This window comes from Microcaecilia unicolor, chromosome 2, assembly GCF_901765095.1.
Source record: "Microcaecilia unicolor chromosome 2, aMicUni1.1, whole genome shotgun sequence".
NCBI classification, from domain to species: Eukaryota; Metazoa; Chordata; class Amphibia; order Gymnophiona; family Siphonopidae; genus Microcaecilia; species Microcaecilia unicolor.
The window spans coordinates 325828140-325851560 of NC_044032.1; the positions used below are offsets into that span (position 1 = coordinate 325828140).

General features: G+C 43.8%; 1 protein-coding gene across 1 annotated transcript in view; it reads right to left on the reverse strand.

The window, feature by feature from the left end:
* DNAH6 (dynein axonemal heavy chain 6) overlaps positions 1–23421 on the reverse strand; it is a 2906060-nt gene that overhangs the window by 701029 nt on the left and 2181610 nt on the right. The window contains exon 67 of the mRNA XM_030192089.1: positions 1426–1586. Within this exon, the coding sequence (XP_030047949.1) occupies positions 1426–1586 (161 nt within the window). The remainder of the gene's footprint in view (positions 1–1425; positions 1587–23421) is intronic.

Consider the following 23421-nt stretch of genomic DNA (forward strand, 5'->3'; position numbering starts at 1 on the left):
AAATAAATAGTATGCTAGGAACAGAATGAAAAACAAAAGTGAGAATGTTATAATGCCTTTACATCACTCCATGGTGCGATTGCACCTCAAATACTGTGTGCAATTCTGGTCACTGCATCTCAAAAAAGATACAGCAGAATTAGAAAAGGTACAGAGAAGGGCAACAAAAACGATAAAGGGGATCGGATGACTTCCCTATAAGGGAAGGCTAAAGCAGCTAGGGCTCTTCAGATGGAGAAGAGACAGTCTATAAAATACTAGGACTAGAGGTCTCGCAATGAAGCGACTAGATAGTAAGTTTAAAACAAACCGGAGAAAATATTTCTTCACTCAGCATGTAATTAAACTCTGGAATTTGTTGCCAGAGAATGTGGTAAAAGCAGTTAGCTTAGCAGGGTTTAAAAAGTTTTGGATAATATCCTAAAAGAATAGTCCATAAGCCATTATTAGGGTGGACTTGAGAAAATCCACTGCTTATTTCAAGGATAAGCAGCATAAAATCTGTTTTACTGTTCTGGGTACTTGTGACCTGGATTGACCACTGTTGGAAAAAGGATGCTAGGCTTGATGGACCTTAGGTCTGTCCCAGTATGGCAATGCTTATGTTCTTATGTTAAACTATAGTGTTTCTTTGTTTTGATTTCCCTCTTGGCTCAGCTACTGTGCCATGGTTTCCTTTCTAGTTCTTAGTACTGTTCTGCTAATCAACTTCTGGGTTAGCTCAAGGCTAACTTTTGAAGTATAGTATGATCTATGTGGCTGTGCAGGGCACCATGAATAAGGGGGTATTACTATACATGCCACACCCTCATATCTTTCAAAATCATGAGGTTAAGCAGCTGCCTATTTCAAGCCTATTCTATGAAAAGTAGGTGCCTACTTTTCTTTACAGAGTACTAGTGCAAATGGCATAAAATATGCTTACATGTAAGGTGTAATCACTTATAACAGCTTTACTCATGCATATATATACTGGGAAAGTATACCCATAAAAACATGGTGAACACTTTTCTGTTAGTTGGTATTCTATGATTTATGCATTTTCCTGCTGCCAAAACTAGTTAGTTCTTTATAGAATGCCCCCATCATTTTGAAAAGTCAGCTCCTATGCTATAGGGAAAAGTACTCCTGGGGTGTATATTTGGAACTATGTACATAATTATGAATTATGAAAAGAGAAAGTACACACATACTTTCATTCTTGCTAAGCCTGCAGAGTGAAAAGTATGCATGTACATTTTACCCATGCAGGCAGTAAAATTGTACTTTTGTACTTATTAACTGCTGTATGCCTATGTGAAGGAATCGGCAGTATATCAAATGCGCTAAACAAATAAATAATAAATACATTTGATTTCTTAAATAAAGTTGTTTAGATATTAATTACTGAAGCCACAATTAGCATATATGTATGGTAATACATACTTGGCTCTGTGAAAGATTTTATAAGTTCTTCCATAGGCAACATCCATGACACTGCTAAATGGCAGTTTTGCAAAAATACCCAGTTTCCTGTTTTCAAAGAGTCTTTTATCATCTTTTCAGCAATTGGTCCTTGGCCTTGTCCTAGAGAAATCGCCTGCACTCTGGAATAAATAACAAAATGGTTACTTACATTTCATAATACAAATATAATACAGTATATCATTCAAAATACCTTATACTGAACCCCTTCCCCACTAAAACAAATAGGGTATAGATATTTTCATAGTTATATAAAAGTTGGATGGGATATTGAGCTTTCCTAGGCATGTGTTTTGTAGCTAACCTTCAGGCTTATTTTCGAAAGAGATCGCCGGCGATCTTCCGACACAAATCGGGAGATCGCCGGCAATCTCTCAAAAGCAGCCAAATCGGTATAATCGAAACCCCCTTTTTTGACACCATCACTGCTTTCCCATCACCGAGCCGGCGAAAGTTCAAGGGGGCGTGTCGGCGGTGTAGCGAAGGTGGGAAATGGGCGGGCATGGGCGTGGCTACCAGATGGCCAGTTTCAGCACATAATGGAAAAAACAAAAGCGGCATTAATCAGTATTTCGCCGGGTTTACTTGGAACTTTTATTTTCACGACCAAGCCCCCTTCACCCATAAGGGCTATGGTAGTGGTGTAGAGTTGTGGGGAGTGGGTTTTGGGGGGGGATTTGGGGGGCTCAGCACCCAAGGTAAGGGAGCTATTCACCTGGGAGGTATTTGTATATATATTTTTTAATTTTTAGAAGTGCCCCTAGGGTGCCCGGTTGGTGTCCTGGCATGTCAGGGGGACCAGTGCACTACAAATGCTGGCTCCTCCCACGAGCAAATGCCTTGGATTTAGCTGGGGTTGAGATGGCCGCTTTTAGTTTCCATTATCGCTGAAAAACAAAACTGGCCATCTCAAACCCGGCGAACTCTGGCATTTGGCCGGGCCAAATCGTATTATCAAAAGAAAAGATGGCCGGCCATCTTTTTCGATAAAATGGTTTGGCCAGCTGTTTGCGGTGCCACCAAAATAGATCGCCGGCAATCTATTTCGCCGGCGCCGTTCGATTATTCCCCTCCTTAGCACCTTTAGGAAAAATTTTTGAAATTGTTTTCATTGAGAGAGAGACATGGGTACTTGACACTCAGGGCAATTTGTCTCTTGCACCCCTGTTTTCTGCACGTAGATTTGTACTGGAAAATTTGAACATGCAATCTACATTGTTATAAATTAAACTGTTGTGTTCCATTTACCCTTTGCTGAACTTATTAACAGTTTGTCAAGTCACTCAGTAGAGGAGCTTTCCTTCTTTCTCTCTCTCTCTCTCTCTCTCTCTCACTATAGCCCTTTCATCGAGAACCATTATTTTAGGAGAGTTGAATAGATAATCCAACATTTTTTGATAAGCATGCCCCACAAGAACATAAGAATAGCCATACTGGGTCAGACCAATGGTCTATCTAGCCCAATATCCTGCTTCCAACAGTGGCCAATCCAGGTTACAAGTACCTGGCAGAAACCCAAATGGCAGCAATATTCCAGAATCCCAAACAATAACAAGATTCCAGAGCCCCAAAGAGTAGCAAGATTCCATGTAGAATCTCAAATAACAGCAATATTACAGAATCCCAAACATTAACAAGATTCTGGAATCCCAAATAGTAGAAACATTCCATGCTACCAATCCCAGAACAAACAGTGGCTTCACCATGTCTGTCTCAATAACAGACTATGGACTTTTCTTCCAGGAACTTGTCCAAACCTTTTTTAAACTCAGATATGTTAACAGCTGTTACCACATCCTCCGGCAGTGAGTTCCAGAGATTATAAGTACACAAGTAATGCCACACTGGGAAAAGACCAAGGGTCCATCGAGCCCAGCATCCTATCCACGACAGCGGCCAATCCAGGCCAAGGGCACCTGGCAAGCTTCCCAAACATACAAACATTCTATACATGTTATTCCTGGAATCGTGGATTTTTCCCAAGTCCATTTAGTAGCGGTTTATGGACTTGTCCTTTAGGAAACCATCTAACCCCTTTTAAACTCTGCCAAGCTAACCACCTTCACCACGTTCTCCGGCAATGAATTCCAGAGTTTAATTACGCGTTGGGTGAAGAAAAACTTTCTCCAATTTGTTTTAAATTTACTACACTGTAGTTTCATCGCATGCCCCCTAGTCCTAGTATTTTTGGAAAGCGTGAACAGATGCTTCACATCCACCTGTTCCACTCCACTCATTATTTTATATACCTCTATCATGTCTCCCGTCAGCCGTCTCTTCTCCAAGCTGAAAAGCCCTAGCCTCCTTAGTCTTTCTTCATAGGGAAGTCGTCCCATCCCCACTATCATTTTAGTCGCCCTTTGCTGCACCTTTTCCAGTTCCACTATATCTTTCTTGAGATGCGGCGACCAGAATTGAACACAATACTCAAGGTGCGGTCGCACCATAGAGCGATATAACGGCATTATAACATCCTCACACCTGTTTTTCATACCTTTACTAACAACACCCAACATTCTATTTGCTTTCTGAGCCGCAGCAGCACACTGAGCAGAAGGTTTCAGTGTATTATCGACAACGACACCCAGATCCCTTTCTTGGTCCGTAACTCCTAATGTGGAACCTTGCATGACATAGCTATAATTCGGATTCTTTTTTCCCACATGCATCACCTTGCACTTGATTTTTTTTCTTTAGAGAGTTCTTGGCTGAAAGTGGAAATGGGAGAATGTGTTATCCATGCAATCTACCTATTATACAGAATCGAGCACCCTCTAGAAGAGTTAAAGAATCCTGGGAGGCTATGAGGTGGAAGATAATTTTGTAAAGGATGTCTAGGTGGGAAAAGGACAGGGCTAGCTAAGGGTATCTGATGCTCTAGGTGAACCATCAGCCCTGAACTCCACCCTACAGTTGTTAAGTAATTTGTTGGACCCTATATAAGTTTCCCTTTATTCCTGGATGTTCTAAGGAATGAGCTTGTCATATTAAATCCCAAAGCAATTAATATGATCTTTAAAAATAGAGGAGTAATAAGTAGCAAACATCAGTTGTGTCTGTGTACATTCAAATATCTATGAGACTTCTCTTGGAGAGATATCCATATAAGATTACTCTACCAGAAACTGTATACTATAATACACTGGAGATCACTTTTAGTTGGCCTGCAGGAGAAAACACATTATGGTTTCATAATAACACCAGCAGTGTTATTAATGCAGCAAACACTGTAAATTCACTTTGCCCATTGATAACAGAAACACATAATTAAGGCTTATATATAAGGATGGTGATACAGATTTTCAGGATACATCATTTCCCAGAGTCCCTACCGGAGATTGTTGGATCCAATTGTCTTGGACCAATCCCACAATAGCAGCAAGGAGACATGCACAGGGGACTTTATAGAATTATACTTCATTTATTTCCCCACTTATATTATAACCTTTGGTGGGTTTATCCACTACAGTAACACATGTAATGCTAATCAAACTGAATTTTAAAGGATTATACATGTCACGGAGGAATGCCAAATGTATGCCTATTACTAAACCAATAGAAGAAATGATGAACATACTAGCCACAGGTCTAGTACCTAGACCCCAAGATATATAAAGGTTACCAAGAAGTTTTTTTGGAGTGTTAGGAACTATTTTAGGAACCTCCGGAACGTTCATGAGTGGAATGAGCACAATGAGAGTAGAATCTTTACTTAACAAATTGACAGCTTTATCACAGGATACTAAACAACATGCTCATTTAGACAGATACATGCTAATAGAGATTGCAAAATTTTCTCAGGTGAAGGTAGATGTGACATCTACTATTCTTACTGATATAGGGAGACAATATCAAGCCTTACATGAATACACCAGAGGACTTACAAGAGAAGTCTTACAAATATTTGACTGTACACAGACACAACTGATGTTTGCTACTTATTACTCCTCTGTTTTTAAAGATCTAATTCAAGGAAGATGGCCCTATCTTTTAAATTCTTATTCGAAAGATGTGACATTTCCACCTTCCAAGTAATTTGTGGCAAACACAGATTTTAGCTCATACAAAATATGAGACTACTGTTTTGATAGTAGGACCAAAAACAGCAGAAGAACTCCACTATTATCCAACTTTAAATCATGGATACATTGTAGTTGGAATGTTAACTCATCCACTTATTCCATAAGAATTATTCATATGTAATTCATCTTTGTATACTTTCACACATGAAACTTTGAAATCCCCATTGATGGTATTTGACATGTCACCTTTTACTTTTACTAAAACTTACAATTTGGCGTATTTTCAAAGAACTTAGACTTACAAAGTTCCGTGGAGGAGCATAATCGAACGCAAACGCCCATCTCCATGGACGTCTATGTCCGAAAACGGGTATGTGAAGAGGCGGGACAGACCGTATTTTCGAAAAAGATGGGCGTCCATCTTTCGTTTCGAAAATACGGTTTGGACGGACCAAATGCCATGGATTTGGTCCTTTCTGAGATGGCGTTTTTGTTTTTTAGCGATAATGGAAACTAAAAACGCCCAGCTCAGAAACGTCCCAATCCAAGCCATTTGGTCGTGGGAGGGACAAATGTACAACACTATCATAGCTCTTAGGGGTGAAGGGGGCAACTACATGTGGGTACAGTGGGTTTTAGAGGCCTCCTATTTACCTACCACAAGTGTTACAGGTGGGGGGGGGGGATGGGCCTGGGTCTGCCTGCCTGAAGTGCACTGCAGTACCCACTAAAAGTGCTCCAGGGACAGGACTTGTTGCTGCTATATAACCTTGGCACAGCAGTTCATACCTGAAGACTAATCTTGCTGAAAACGTCCTTTATTTGAATAAGCACATTTACTCACAGTTAACTGCAGATCAGAGGTTGTGCCCCACTGGCAATGAGTCTCGCTGGTTTTGAGATTAGAAGTAGGTCCGAGCTGGCAGAATGGTGTACAATGCCCTCTTTCAGCCACATTCAAGGTAAGAACTAAGTGCTGTAACGTGGCTAACACATGAAAGGGATCTAAAAGTGTCTTACACAAATGGCCACTACCTCATGGACTACCGGAAACAAAACAGGGCACACTCTGACCCAGTAAGCAGAGGGAAAAGCACCATGGGAGTAGAGCCTACCAACTACCAACATCGTGAGCATTTAACAAAAGCTAGTGGAATCATGGAGGCCAATACCCTACACCCACCACAATGCATTGCTGATGTGACTCTGCAGTGTCCTTAACAGAAAAGGTGTCACACTCACCCGAGACCCACATCAGAACCAGGGAAAGGCTGTCAGAGGATAGAACACATTCTGCTGTCATGGAGGTGGGTACGGCATTTGAGGCTGGCATACAGGCTGGGAAAAAGTTTGTAAAGTGTTTTTTTTTTGGTGGGACAGGGTTAGTGACCACTGGGGGAGTCAGGGGAGGTCATCCCCAATTCCTTCCAGTGGTCAGCTGGTCAGTTGGGGCACTTTTTTGTGACTTGGACCTGAAAAAAAAGGGTCCAAATAAAGCCGACCAAATTCTCGTCAAAAACGCCTTCTTGTTTCGATTATCAGCTAAAGACGCCCATCTCTCCTCAGCCGATAACCACGCCCCAGTCCCGCCTTCGCCACACCCCCGTTATCTTTGTTCATCTCCGTGACGGACTGCAGTTGAGGACGCCAAAAATTGGGTTTCGATTATACCGATTTGGGCGCCCACGGGAAATGGACGCCCATCTCCCGATTTGGGTCAAAATATGGGTGTTTTTAACTTTCAATTATGAGGCGGATAGTAATCTATGGAACTTTGTAAGTCTAAGTGCTTTGAAAATGAGCCTCATTGTGACTGTTACCAAAGCTAAGTACCAGGTTCACTATTTAGAAAATTGTTCTTTCATTATTCAAACACCAATTGCAGTGATTATCACTACTACTACTACTACTATTTAGCATTTCTATAGCGCTACGAAGCATACGCAGCGATATCACTTGGGATAATACCACCATTGAGTGTGAATCATAATCCTGCTTATAATCGAAAAAGAAAAACGCCTTTATTGCGACCCAAATCGGGAGATGGGCGTCTTTCTCCCGTGGGTGCCCAAATCGGTATAATCGAAAGCCGATTTTGGGCGTTTCCAACTGCAATCCATCGCGGAAACGGGTAAAGTTGACGGGGGCGTGTCGGAGGCATGGTGAAGGCAGAACTGGGGCGTGGTTATTGGCCGAGGAGAGATGGGCGTCTTTAGCTGATAATCGAAAAAAAGGCGTTTTTACCACGATTTTGGGTCACTTTTGTTGGACCCTTTTTTTTTTCACGAACAAGTCCCAAAAAAGTGCCCCAACTGCCCAGATGACCACTGGAAGGAATTGGGGATGACCTCCCTGAACTCCCCCAGTGGTCACTAACCCCCTCCCACCAAAAAAACCCCACTTTAAATACTTTTTTTCCAGCCTCTATGCCAGCCTCAAATGCCGTACCCACCGCTATGACAGCAGAATGTGTTCTATCCTGTGACAGCCTTTCCCTGGTTCTGATGTGGCTCTCGGGTGAGTGTGACACCTTTTCTGTTATGTGGGTGTAGGGTATTGGGCTCCGTGATTCCACTAGCTTGTGTTAAATGCTCACGATGTTGGTAGTTGGTAGGCTCTACTCCCATGGTGCTTTTCCCCTTGCTTACTGGGTCAGAATGTGCCCTGTTTTGTTTCCGGTAGTCTATGAGGTAGTGGCCATTTTTGTAAGCCAGTTTTAGATCCCTTTCATGTGTTAGCCACGTTACAGAACTTAGTTCTTACCTTGAATGTGGCTGAAAGAGGGCATTGTACAGCATTCTGCCAGCTCTGACCTACTGCTAATCTCAGTACCAGCAAGACTCGTTGCCAGTGGGGCACAACCTCTGATCTGCAGTTAACTGAGAGTAAGCGTGCTTATTCCAATAAAGGACGTTTTCGGAGAGATTAGTCTTCAGGTGTCAACTGGTGTGCCAATGTTATATAGCAGCAACAAGTCCTAGAGGCCTGCATGTATGCAGGTCCCTTGAGCACTTTTAGTGGGTACCACAGTGCACTTCAGCCAGGTGGACCCAGGCCCATCCCCCCCTACCTGTAACACTTGTGCTGGTAAATGGGAGGTCTCCAAAACCCACTGTACCCTCATGTAGGTGCCCCCTTCACCCCTAAGAGCTATGGTAGTGTTGTACATTTGTGGGTAGTGGGTTTTGGGGGAGGGGTTGGGTGCTCAGCACCCGTGGTAAGGGAGCTATGCATGTGGGAGCTGTTTCTGAAGTCCACCGCACTGACCTCTAGGGTGCCCAGTTGGTGTCCTGGCATATCAGGGGGGCCAGTGTACTACGAATCGTGGCCCCTCCCATGACCAAATGGCTCGGATTAGGACGTTTTTGAGCTGGGCGTTTTTAGTTTCCATTATCGCTAAAAAAAACAAACGCCCAGCTGAAAAACATCCATTTTTTCGAAAATACGGTCTGTCCCGCCTCTTCACATACCCGTTTTCGGACATAGACGCCCATGGAGATAGGCGTTCGCGTTCGATTATGCCCCTCATTGCATACTACATATTAATGGCACTTTTGAAATTGAAGGTGACAAGAATTATTCTTGTCCAATAACTTACTATTCTGTCTGGACAGCTATGCTGAGTCCAGAAATTCCAGATGTACATATTTTGTTAACAGCATTCACTTCTAACCTGATTAAGGTACTGAATAAAGCCTTGAGAGCTATCCAGTACGCAGGAGATAACTTCAACTTTACCCTGCATGTTGTGAAAAGTGCCTTACATAAAGTAGAGAACAATATGAATGAAGCAGTAGCCTTAAGGAGGTGGGAGACTTTGTTTGAATATTCCCCTTCAGCAAGAGGATACTTGAATTCTATGAAACCTGCAGTCATTTTACTTTGTATACTTCAAATTGTGGTATTTGTGAGCATTATAATCTTGCTGGTTGTTATTAAATGTCTTTCTGTAAGATTGAACAGACAGATTGCACAGATACAACAGTAGATTGATGCTGCCAAACATTGGTTGGCTCAGAAACCAAATCCATAATTTGTTGGATGTATATTGATTCCAAATCTTGAATCAATTATAAATATAGAATGATAAAATTGTATGTGATTTGATGTGTCATCACTAATATGAGTTGATTTTTATTTTTGAGTGATTTGATGTGACATCACTACTGGTTTATAAGATAACTAATAGCTTATTGATTTGGATGCATTCATAATGAAACAGTGATGATAATAATAATAATAATAATAATAATAAATATCAAGAAGAAAATATGATGAATTTATAATTAATCTAAATATAATAATGATAATTACTTGAGAGTGCTATTATTATATTTATTTGCTTTGACATGGGAATTGAAATAAGGTAGATAGTGAATTAGGTTTAAAATTGTGGAGTGGAGGAGTGGCCTAGTGGTTAGGGTGGTGGACTTTGGTGTTGGGGAACTGAGGAACTGAGTTCGATTCCCACTTCAGGCACAGGCAGCTCCTTGTGACTCTGGGCAAATCACTTAACCCTCCATTGCCCCATGTAAGCCACATTGAGCCTGCCATGAGTGGGAAAGCACAGGGTACAAATGTAACAAAAGAAAAATACACCAATTGTATCAGAGGTATAGTAGTTTGATAATTAACTGATTAATGTACAAGAAGAATGATACTGAACTCTGACATCTTAATATGCTGATAGTTGTGACAAGCTAACAGTTGTTTAAATTTAGTATCTTTCTCTCCGTTGTTTGAATGTCACATTCATACAAATCACCACATCATGATCAGATTTGTAAAAATGTGAAAAGGAGGAGTTGTTAAGGTTTAAAATGGGGGGGGGGGGGGGTCATTTTTAATTGGAATATACAGGTATTTTCTATAACTTGACCTGTTTTCTTTTAGTATAGCCAGGGCTACTTTGCCAGAGGTTTGTCTAAGTGAACAAGAACCAGGCTGGTTGTTTGCTTAAATTTGGAATAGGGACAAGTACACAGTTCTGAGAACTAAGAAATTTTGTCAGACTGACCCTCCTTGATAAGGGATATGCCCATGGGTATATGCAGATAGGAATGAGAAGAACCGTTTGGTGTTATCTCATGGGGGGAGAAAAACAAGTTGTTGTTCTTACAGCTTACGTATGGAAAACTCTGGAACTTGCAAGCTAAGCAGTATAAAAGAGGTCAGTGACCAAGGAACAGGGTTGGACTGAACTTGCACAAGAGAAGCTGCAGCCGGAGGTAGGAGGTATAGGCAAGATGGCTTTAAGCTGGAACCACGACCGAAAAAGGAAGAGTGCCCAGTCCTCAAGAAAGGGGCTTTGCTTTCTTCCAAAAAGGTCCTGAAAGGTGCCAGGCAAGTGAAAAAGGGAGATTCAGAGTTCAGGCAAACCCCATAGAAGTGACTGGGTTGATTCAGAAGCCCTTCTAACTGAAGTGCCACCTCACCATTCCCCCCTGGCTCCAGCAGCCTGCATTTCTAAATTGTTTGGCTCTCAAATGGTGTACTGAAAGCAAATTACACTGTTCAGGTCAGATTGACCACAGCCGGGAGTTATTTAGAGTGACAGAAAGCAAACAGCATCCTACTGTTTTTTTTTTCTATTTCCACATGTGACAAACAATGCGGGAGGGGTGATTCAGTGAGCTAGAATGTGAGAAACCGGAAACTTGTTTCCAGGTTCTAAATCATCCTGGTGGGTGAGCTGTAACTAGTGACAGGGGACAAAGAGAGAAAAAAAGAGTTCTAACAGATCTGTAAGTAAACTTTATTAGCATTATAAGGGAAATAGAATATATTTGTTCATCCAATTGCTATTTGTGTTATTCATATGAATTTACTTAGCAATAAAGTTATATTTAGGGATTATAAATAAGAATATTTCTAGGTGCTTTGCTTTTCTCTTTGCGTGTACATGACTGGGAGTGAAAGGACAAGTTAACAGACAATTATGTTTCATATGCAAGAGAGCAAGGAGTACCTTAGCTGATCTAGGTATCACTGAGTATTCATTCATACTATGTATTTGTTCAAACCGTAATTGGCTAACACCGTTAACAGTTATATGTAAGCCACATTGAGCCAGCAAAAGGTGGGAAAATGTGGGATACAAATGTAACAAATAATAATAATAATTTTATTCCCCTACCATTTATAGGTGTATAGATAGGTATATACATAAGTGTGTGTGCTTATATACCCATAATAGATCAGGCACGCATTTGCATGTAACACATTGGGGCAGCTCAATACCCTATCCTCTCATATCCAGAGCCTCCATTTCATTCTCTACCTCCCAAATGTCCACCATTATTCCTTATCTAACTCCATATATGCAGCCTCTCTCCTTTGCCATCCCCCTTCCCCGGATCCAGCATTTCCCCTTCCATACCCCACCTCAATACCCTTTCCTCTCATATCCAGAGTCTCCATTTCATTCTCTATCTCCCAAATGTCCACCGCTATCCCTTCTCTAACTTCATGTATGCAGCCTCTCTATTTTGCCATCCCCCTCCCCGGGTCCAGCATCTCCTCTTCCCTACCCCACCATTTTACATTCCCTTGTCCTCTCCTCCCCCCCCCCCCCCCCCCCCAAGTGTCCAGCATCTCTGATTCTACTGCCACTCGGGATAACACAGTTTGGTGGGTGAGACTGAAGTGGCAGTCCATATCTCTAAACAAAAGTCAGCACAAATAGTGGAAGGCTTTGGGTATCTGAAATGCTCAAGGCTTGCTATATCCTTCCCCCTCCAAACTGTATGGGTGATCCAAGGGAAGGAAAAATGAGAAATTGGAGAGAGAGGGGATCTTTGGGACAGTGAGTTTTAAAAGCAGATTCTCTCTCTCTGTAGTGCACTGAGAGAATAAGAGAGGCTGTCATTTTTGCCTTGGCAGCAGAACTGTGAACGAAATGTATCGATTTGATAAATGTTACATCACTGAGCTATGCAGAGAGAGGTGGGCACCAGGTAGCAGTTTAGGTCAATTATTCACTGAAGACAGGCAGACTGAAAGTGGCACACTTACACATTTAGGGAAATATTATTGATGAAAAGAAATAAAGTGATATGATACAAGTATGTGAGTTTGTGAGCGTGCCTTCAAGTCTGATGATTTGAAAGGTTATTTATTTGCTTTTTTGGTTATAGATGCAGCACAACATGTGCTGGGGCACAGGAAAATCGATCTTCCTTTGATAGAGCCAGTGGGGGTTGAAAGCTAAGTGCTCTTTGATGTTTATGAATTTATACAAGCTTTATTGGATATATTTACAAGTGTAAAATACCTGCACAGTACTATGCTGAATGCTTGAAGATATTTTTTCTTTAAAAAATGTTTTGAAATCGCATAATATAAAAAAAATAAAAATGAGAAAACTTTTGCAGGAGGTTTTTCACCAATGATAAGGTAATGGCTCTTCAAGTACTTCAGCAATTGGCAGAGGCTCCTGTGGTACTATAGGCACCAGGGCCCTCGTTGAGGCAGGGACTCCTGGGGTGCAGTCAGTACCAGGAGCGAGGTGAAAGCAGAAGCTCCCGGGGTGCTATCAGCACCAGGAGCCTGGCAGAGCGGAGATTGGTACCAGGAACCTGACTTAGGTGAAAGCTCCTGGGGTGCAATCGGCACCAGGAGCCCAGGGGAGGCAAGAGCCCCAGGGTGCAGTCAGCACCAGGGGTCCAGCAGTGGAGGAGTGCAGTTGGCTCAGGGACTCTGCAGAGGCAGCGACTCCAGGAAGCATAATTGGCGTTTGGATCCCTACAGCAGGAACTGGCTCAGCCAGCCTGACTAAGCTCTTATCAGAAGTCCAACAGCCACCACCCCAGTGAATTTCTGCATGAGGGTGAGATTTGGGGACTTGATGAGAAAGGACAAGGGTTGAGACTGAGGAGTGGAGAAAAGGATGGGATTTAGGCCACACTGCCAAGCCCACATAAAGACTCAGCACAGAAATCGCTGCTACCTTGGTAAAAAGGCTAACTGGTTAAAGGAATATTGGCTATAGAGAACTCTATGTATTTCAGTGTTTTATTCAACACTAGTAAAAAAGGCCCGTTTCTGACAGAAATGAAATGGGCGCTAGCAAGGTTTTACTTGGAGTGTGTATGTTTGACACAGTGTGTTTGACAGTGACTGTGTATGAGAGAGAGAGAGAGTAAATGTGCGTGTGTGTGTGAAAGAGAGAGAGTGAGACTGTCTCCTCTGTCCCCTGCTCCCCCTCCAGCCACTCAGCGATTCTCTTCTGTCCCCTGCCCCCCCCGTCCAGCGATTCTCCTCTCTCCCCTGCCCCCCCTCTCCAGCCACCCACCGATTCTCCTCTGTCCCCGCCCCTGCCGCCATGCCCCCCGATGTCGCCGCCGCTCACCTCTCCACCCCCCCCGATGTTGCCGCAGCCACTGCTCCCCCTCCCCCCAGGTCGCCGCCGCTCCCCCCTCTCCGTCCGCCCAGCCACTTTCCCTCCAGGCCCGCCCAGCCACCCACCCAACAGACCTGCCAAGTCTCCAGCGACACAGGTGGCACCAGCTCCGATTTCTGGCCACTGCTGCTTCAGCAGCAGCGTCCGATACAAAAACACCATCAGCTGTTTTTACGAAGCAAGCACGGCACCGCAGGCAGCCATCAGGATTGGCTGTTGGCTCTGCAGCCCCTCCGCTCACGTCGCTGCGCTCCTCCGGGGTCGTCCTTCAGGGCAGTGATGTGAGAGGCGAGAGGAGGGGCTGCAGAGCCAACAGTCAATCCTGATGGCTGCCTGCGGTGCGGTGCTTGCTTCGTAAAAACAGCTGATGGTGTTTTTGTAGCGTCCGCTGCTGCTGAAGCAGCAGTGGCCAGAAATCGGAGCTGGTGCTGCCTGTATCGCTGGAGACTTGGCAGGTCTGTTGGGTGGGCCTGGAGGGAAAGTGGCTGGGCGGACGGAGAGGGGGGAGCGGCTGCGACCTCGGGGGGAGGGGTGGAGGGGGAGAGCAGTGGCTGCGGTGACCTCGGGGGGGGGGGGTGTGGAAGGGGGGGGGCGGTGGGGACCTTGGGGGGGATGGAGGCGTGAGCGGCGGTGACCTCAGGGGGGCGTGGCGGCAGGGGCAGGGGCAGGCTCCTGCAACGTTCTAATGTTTCTCACTGTGTTCGTGACGTCAGGAGATGGTTATGATCCCACTGAGACACATTCGAACATTGAAGGAGCAAATTATTATACTAGATGAAGCTCTAGTCATTACTTACCCTTTAATACTGATATAAGCAGTTCAACTTGTTTATTTACAGCATTGTTCTCAGAGGTCATTTTTTGCTGTTTTCCTAGGGGGAAAATAGGGTAAACCCACCCACTAACCCCTTTCTTCCCCAGGTGACAGCACTAGGCATCAGAAGCTTAAGAGACCGACCAACATAGCCTGCCCTAGGGGAACTCCAGTCAGGTCGAGCCCCAGACTCAGGGACGCCCACATGTTGCTAACCTGCCATCCATGAATGTAAATGCACAAGGGTGTATATATTGGCAGGGCATAGGCAAAATGAGTGCTTTTGACTGGTTTTGAAAGTCTCTCACACTAACCTTGAGGAGTCCAGTGTAAGCAACATTTGTGCGCTGAATATCATTTTTAAGGTGTGTCACATGCCCCTATAAGGACAAAATATGCCCCTGATGCAGGCAGTCTGCCTAAGCTTATTATTCAAGGTTGCTCTTTTAATAAACTTCTTTTACTGATCAGCCACTGGTTGGTTCTCCTGGTTGCTTCTTTTCTGTCTAGGATATGGGAAGGGCTCCATTTATGTGTATAACTTATAGAATACTGTACGTTACCCATATCCCTGCTACATTTAGATGACTGTACTTATGCCAGGTCTATGGTTAGTGTAACTGCAGGCATGTAAATGCTAGGTGCACTAATGCCAGGTTATGATAGTATACTATAATGGAATCCAGGCACCCAGATGCCCTTATAGAATAGGTTCTCTCACACAGCATCGGTGCACCTAAATGGAGGCATCCATTTGTAAAACTACCTCCATAGAGGATAATGCGTTAATTTTTTTACTGGGATGTATAAACCACCTTTATGAAAAGATTCACCCAAGGTCGTATACACCAGGTACATAGTTTGACATAAAACTTAATTTTGTTACTAGCATAACAATAGTAAAATGACTAAAGATAATCATAAACACAATCAATGAGGTAAATTTGGAGACAGGCAAATTGAATCCTAATAATAGAAACAACATGAAACATACATGTTAAAACAGCACAGTATAATAACCATATGTCATAAATGTCAGCAGGGTACAAACGATAGTAGTACATCATCATAGGCAACATGGAGGAACATTCACGTAACACAGAAATGATTCTTATGATATCAGTACAATACAAATGAAATCCCTAAATAGGCAAAGTATTAGGACATTCATATAAAACAGATATGATAAACACATTATCAGCAAAGTTCAAATAACATGCATTTGAGCAATCAAACAACCTAGATATGATGCACATATTGTCAGTGCAATACAATGAAACATCTTAATAGGCAATTAAATAGGAAGTGCAGTTGAGACATGTAGATATGTGAAGGGTAATTCTAATCTAGGTGCTCGCATTTATGTGCATGTTAAGTATGAAAATGTTTAAAATATAGCACTTACCTATGTATGTGTACACATACCCACATAAATGCCATAGAACTGACATAACCGTGGGCATGTAAATGTAGGAGGGACACACGTAATTTACAGTATTCTGTAAGTTGTGTGGGTAAGTGGGAGCCCTTGCAAATACCCACATAATATGCACAGTGCGTATTTGCAAGGGCTCCCACTTACCCACACAACTTACAGAATACTGTAAATTACGTGTGTCCCTCCTACATTTACATGCCCACGGTTATGTCAGTTCTATGGCTGGTGTAATTAAAGGCGCATAAATGTTAGTTGTGTCAATACTGGGTTACACTCTTATTCTATAATGGAATCTGGATACCCAGGTGTCACTATAGAATAGGCTCCCACCATGTGTTCTCAGGGCTCCTAACTAGAAGCTCTAGTTATAGAATTGCTTCCATAGAAAAATGAGTACAACAAAGTTGTTGGGATCAACTGATGGGTGGCTAAGTTGAGGGCAAATTATATGTACAGTTGAATAAGGTATGTGGAACTGGTCTTAGTTGCAAGGTGTGTATCAAGCTAGTCACCACATAAAGGCTTGGGAGAAGAACTAGGCTTTCACCTGCTTCCTGAAGTAGTGGTATCTTGAGTTAGCTGTAGGCCCTCTGGGAGTGAATTCCAAAGTGTGAAGGCTACTCCTAATAAAGTTTGCTGGAGGAGTAGCCTAATGGTTAGTGCAGCAGGCTTTGATCCTGGCAACCTGGGTTCGATTCCCACTGCAGCTCCTTGTGACCTTGGGCAAGTCACTTAACCCTCTATTGTCCCAGGTATAAAAAACTTAGATTGTGAGCCCCCTAGGGGACAAAGAAAGTACCTGTACATAATGTGTACAGCGCTGCATACATCTAGTAGTGCTATAGAAATGATTAGTAGTAGTAGTAATTTCATTTGATGATTAGATAGTGATGTTTCTTGAGAGGACCTTAGAGACCTCCAAGATGAGAAGAGATCTTTCTTAGAGAAGAACATTTAATAACTAACATTTATAAGTCTTTAATTACACCAGCCATAGAACTGGCATAAGTGTGGGCATGTAAATGTAGGAGGGACACACGTAATTTACAGTATTCTGTAAGTTATGTGGGTAAGTGGGTGCCCTTGCAAATATGCACTGTGCATATTATGTGGGTATTTGCAGAATAGTGCTTAAGGGTTCTTCGAGCATTTATGTGGGTATGTGTACACATCAGTGAGAACAAGCAGCCTGCTTGTCCTCGGAGAAAGCGAATGCTACATACCTGTAGAAGGTATTCTCCGAGGACAGCAGGCTGATTGTTCTCACAAACCCGCCCGCCTCCCCTTTTGGAGTTGTGTCTTCCCTTCTCTTTGTCTTGCTACATATGAGACTGGCCGGCACGAGCCGGTTTCGGGTGGGAAGACGGCCGCGCATCGGCGCGCGAGGGCTAGCAAAGGCTTTTGCTAGTGAAGATTCCGATTGGAGGGGCTGCCGTGGACGTCACCCATCAGTGAGAACAATCAGCCTGCTGTCCTCGGAGAATACCTTCTACAGGTATGTAGCATTCGCTTTAAATGATTAGTAAAAAAAAGGCCCGTTTCTGACAGAAATGAAACGGGCGCTAGCAAGGTTTTCCTTGCAGTTGCAGCTTGGCCTCCTGCCTCCCTCCCTGTCATGTGAATTCCAGGGCCCCCTCCCTGTTCTCGGAGTTCCATGCTCCAGTGTCCTCGGAGTTGTTGGTCTCCCTGCCTCGGTGTCTGTCGTCAGAGTTGTAGGACGCTGTCTGTGTCCTCCAAGTTCAAGCCCCACCCCCCCTGCTTCTCTGTGCTCCGAGTTGAAGGGGCAGCCCCTGGTCATTGGCAGTCTCGCTGTCCTCCTTTACACGCGAGGGCAGAGCAATGGGAATTGTGTTAGAAACCAAGGCATGCAGATGTATAATGTTGGAGGTGGCAAACAGAAAAAGCAACACTGGGCCTTCAAGACTGGGACACATAAAGTTCTTTATTAATGACCCGACATGGGCCGTGTTTCGGCGCTGAACAGCGCCTGCCTCAGGGGTCTGACAATAAAATACAAAAATAAAAATAATAATAAAAACAACCACATAAATAAACATAGGTATATCTGTAACGTAAATAAACAGTGCATATGAACACTGTAAAATAAGTTAATTTAGACAAAGACAGTGTATATTCAAGTATTAAAAAAACCATATATATATATATATATATATTTACACACTGATAATAATCAGAGTAATTTGACATATTAAGGTATGGTACATCCCACAAATGAATCATTATAGTTATATTCAAAGCAATATATGTGTTTGGTATGAAATGGAAAATATTAAAAACATAATCAATTTGCAAAGTAATAAATAGGATATAAATATTTATCACAGATAAATCCACTAATTCACTGTATGACTACTGAAAAACATCTATGGATAGTGGATTGAAGCACAAATAAAGAAGGTAATACAGCATATAAGGGTAAATTTGAAAAATAGAGCTGATATCTAGTAATAAACAACCTTAACGTTATAAGTTTCATGAGGATAGTACTAAAACAATGAAAGAATAGTTCTCACCTAGAAGGGTCACAGTAGGTATACTTGGAATCAGTTCAGTGCCTATACAAAACTATTAAAATGCGTCTTCAGTCGATAAAACTGTATGTTGTAACTAGTATAGGGTTAGAAAAGCACTGAAAAGAGTAAAAACGGCAAAGAGACCAACTCTATATTTATAAGTGGAAGAGATAATGTGTGTAGTGCAAAATCACGTTGAGAAAGACTAACTACCCCTATGCATAAAATGAGGAATGCCATCCACCACAGTGAGGTCGCCAGCTTAAAAGATAGTAAGTTCACGTAATGATAGATAAAACTAATACTAACATAAGGGGCGTGGAGAAATAAAAATACAGCTAATTACTCACCCCAGCGTAGAAATGCAAACATGTATCGCCTTTTGCCGCAATGGCAAAGATGTAGCTCCGTAAAGAGCCTTCCCTTTGTGCTGCAAAACGAAAGTAAAAACTGAGGGCGGACGCTGGGCATAAGATAAAAGGGCAAAACAGCGCGAAAAGCAATCTGCGTAGGAAACAATGTTGGCGTAGTGACGGTATTAGCGTGATGGCGTCATCAACTAGATAATACTTTAAAACTGTTTCGTATGGAAACATAAAACTATAGGAGAGATATGAAAAAATGCACAAAGATATTTTCTTGGGAAATATACTTATTAAAATGAAAGATATACCACCTTATAATTGAAAGAGAAAAACGCCTAGATTTCGACCCAAATCGGGAGATAGACGTTTATCTCACAAAAACGAATAAATCGGTATAATGGAAAGCCGATTTTGGACGTTTTCAACTGCACTCCATCGCAGAAGCGTACAAAGTTGACGGGAGCGTGTCAGAGGCGTGTCGAAGGTGGAACTGGGGCGTGGTTATCGGCCGAGGAGAGATGGGCACCTTTCGCCGATAATGGAAAAAAAGTATGCGTTTGTAGCTAGAATTTAGGGCACTTTTCCTGGACCCTGTTTTTTCACGAATAAAGCCCCAAAAAGTGCCCTAAATGAGCAGATTACCACCAGAGGCATCGGGGATGACCTCCCCTGACTCCCCCAGTGGTCACTAACCCCCTCCCACCACAAAACATGATGTTTCACAACTTTTTATTTTCACCCTCAAATGTCATACCCACCTCCCTGGCAGCAGTATGCAGATCCCTGGAGCAGTTGTTAGGGGGTGCAGTGGACTTCAGGCAGGTGGACCCAGGCCCATCCCCCCCCCCTACCTGTTACAATTGTGCTGCTTAATGCTTAGTCGTCCAACCCCCCCAAACCCACTGTACCCACATGTAGGTGCCCCCTTCACCCCTTAGAGCTATAGTAATGGTGTAGAATTGTGGGCAGTGGGTTTTGAGGGGGATTTGGGGGGCTCAACACACAAAGGAAGGGTGCTATGCACCTGGAAGCTCTTTTACCTTTTTTTTTGTTTTTGTAAAAGTGCCCCCTAGGATGCCCGGTTGGTGTCCTGGCATGTGAGGGGGACCAATGCACTACGAATCCTGGCCCCTCCCACGAACAAATGCCTTGGATTTATTCATTTTTGAGCTGGGCGCTTTCATTTTACATTATCACTGAAAAACAAAAACGCCCAGCTCACAAATTGTCGAATAAACCATGGACGTCTATTTTTTTCGAAAATACGGTTCGGTCCGCCCCTTCACGGACCCGTTCTCGGAGATAAACGCCCATGGAGATAGACGTTTTCATTCAATTATGCCCCTCATAGCGTGGACATGTCAGAGATAATGAGTCATTGGTCATAACAGCAGAGATACGTGGAGGGGCACAATCGAAAGGTCGTCCAAGTATGCATTAGGACGTCCTTACGAAAACGTCCACAATCAGGCATGTATAATCGGAAAATAGTATGGGCGTTTTTCAATAATCGATTATCCCTGTAGCAAAACGACCAAATGAGGAGCGCATAAGCGTGATTAAATTGTGCGCCCTAACACATTCAATTATCGCAGGTGCAAACGACCAAATCTGAAAGTGTGTAAAAGAATGTACATAGGTGTACTGCAAGTACAGTACATGCTGTTCTGGACATCCAGGTAGGGGAAAATATGAGGAACGTTTATACACGTCAACTACAGAAAGATCATGCTGCGCCACCGAATATTCCTCATATGTGCCCTATCTGGATGTCCCGAACTGCATGCAGCTATATGCATATTGTGTATATGTGAAAAGGGTCGGGTGCTTCATACTCATCTATATAAGGCAAGTTCCGCACGCATAACAACCAGGCATGCACGTCAAAGACGTCTATGCTTACGACGGCATCCACGTGCTGATAGGGCCATATATGGGATGGTCATCCATATATGGAGCTATGCATGAAAGGACGTCCGTCACGCAAGGACGTCTATATAAGGCACTTGTTTTCCAACACCTGAAAAAATGGCGCACCGAAGTGAGCCTAACTTCGGGCACGAGGAGAGCCTGCTGCTGGTGCGGCTGTGCCTAAGGCACCGCCATCGCCTCTTTATTACCCACCACCACCTGCCCCCCCAGGCTCCAGGCCATGAGAGCCTGGTCCCGCATTAGGGACAGGCTTGAAAGGTAAGTGTTTGGCCCACACACCCCCCTCCTGTACCTACACATATAACAGCTCCGTCATCAATGTAACCAGTAACTGGAGTGTGCATGCAAGGATAATGAGTACTATGGGTACATACACAATCACTAATAAAATGTATGTTCTTGAAAGGACGACCATTCCCACATCCCTACAATAATGTATTTCGTTATTTAATTATTTCTTGCCTGTGAACCCCACATTTTCCCACCCTCTTTGCAGGCTCTATGTGGCTTACAACACATCAGAATAGTGGAAACATTATACCAATTAAACGTATAGCATACTTGATAATAGGGTAATGATAACACATATAAAATAGTTTTACAAGCATAAATTATAATGCATACAAACAGTACTTTCTGACCTCATGGCCACCTCTATGGCATCATCTGCATTGGAGCCAACTTGGTGGCTGCTGTGGGTGCTTGAGCACTCCCAATATAGAATAAATGCCTTGTATGTATCCAGGGAGGGGTGATCTCCACTGGGGGTAGCACCCCCAAAAATTTTAAAAAGGTGGCTCCTATGAATCTGTACCAATGGAGGTGCCCCCCCCCCCCCCAACAGTGTTGACCCTCTCTCTGCTATTTGAATAACAAATGAATGTGTGTGCAGAGGGCAAGAAGGACCATCCCCTGACTCCTGCTCTACAAACTTATATCTTACAGACGCTTCGGGGTTCACCGGGACCTCGAATCCCTCAGGAGGAGGTTCCGCTGTGTGAGGTGGGAGAGGCCCGAGCTCATCCGGGCAGTGCGACGGCACCTCAGGGCTCGCCGTAAGTATTCAAAAACAGGACACCTGTACTTCACTGGCTTCCAATCAGATACCGCATTCAATTCAAACTTCTCCTTCTTACCTACAAATGCACTCAGTCTGCTGCCCCTCACTACCTTTCTATCTACCCTCATCTCCCCTTACGTTCCCACCCGTAACCTCCGTTCACAGGACAAATCCCTCCTCTCTGTACCCTTCTCCACCACCGCCAACTCCAGGCTCCGCTCATTCTGCCTCGCCTTACCCTATGCTTGGAACAACCTTCCTGAGCCCTTACGCCAAGCCCCCTCCCTGCCCATCTTCAAGTCTTTGCTTAAAACCCACCTCTTCAATGCTGCATTCGGCACCTAACTCTTACCGTTCAGTAAATCCAGACTGCCCCAATTTGACCGCCCCTATCGGACTGACCATTCACTTGTCTCTTAGATTGTAAGCTCTTTGAGCAAGGACCGTCCCTCTATGTTTAAATTGTACAGCGCTGCGTAACCCTTGTAGCGCTTTAGAAATGTTAAGTAGTAGTAGTAGTATTTGTAAATATATTTATTGATTAATGCAAATGTCCTGTACAATATGTGGCTAATAGCCAACTAATAAGTAATAACATATTTATTGGTCCCAGATCAAGGATGCAGGTTGCAGGTGCCCTCCCATGACTGTGGCTGCAACTTCCAACGACCATCCCCCCCCCCCCCCCCCCCCCCCCGAGATGAATGAGATGACATGCCTCACTTTACTCTCCCCCTTTCTGGGGTGGGTGGATAGTGTGTCCTGGTAGACCTGCCTGAGGCCCTACTTTTACTGGATGTCATGGCCTCCCTCACATAAAAGTAATGTGCTAAACACCCTTCCCACCGCCCCCCCCCCCTTAAAAACAACAAAAACAGGTCACCAAACCCTCGTCGCATCTCACAATTGGAGTGGAGGAGTGGCCTAGTGGTTAGGGTGGTGGACTTTGGTCCTGGGGAACTGAGGAACTGAGTTCGATTCCTGGCACAGGCAGCTTCTTGTGACTCTGGGCAAGTTACTTAACCCTCCATTGCCTGCTGCATTGAGCCTGCCATGAGTGGGGAAAAAGTGTGGGGTACAAATGTAACAAAAAAAAAAACCAAAAAAACAATGCAAACATGCTGGTCACCAATGAGTGTGGTCTGCCAACATGTCCTGTGTGTTTTGTGTCAGTGCAGTCTCTAGGGTTCCCTGTCATGTCATCTGATGCATCTCAGTCCCCCATGGGTATAGGCCATGCCCCCTCACACCTTCCCCCATCCCCTGGCTCAGACAACCAGCTATTGCACTATGCATACAAGCCATGTTGCATGTGCTCATCTCATCCATACTCTGTTTACATACAGAGGGCTCCAGCACCAGCAGGCGGAGCAGGACATTCTGGAGGACCC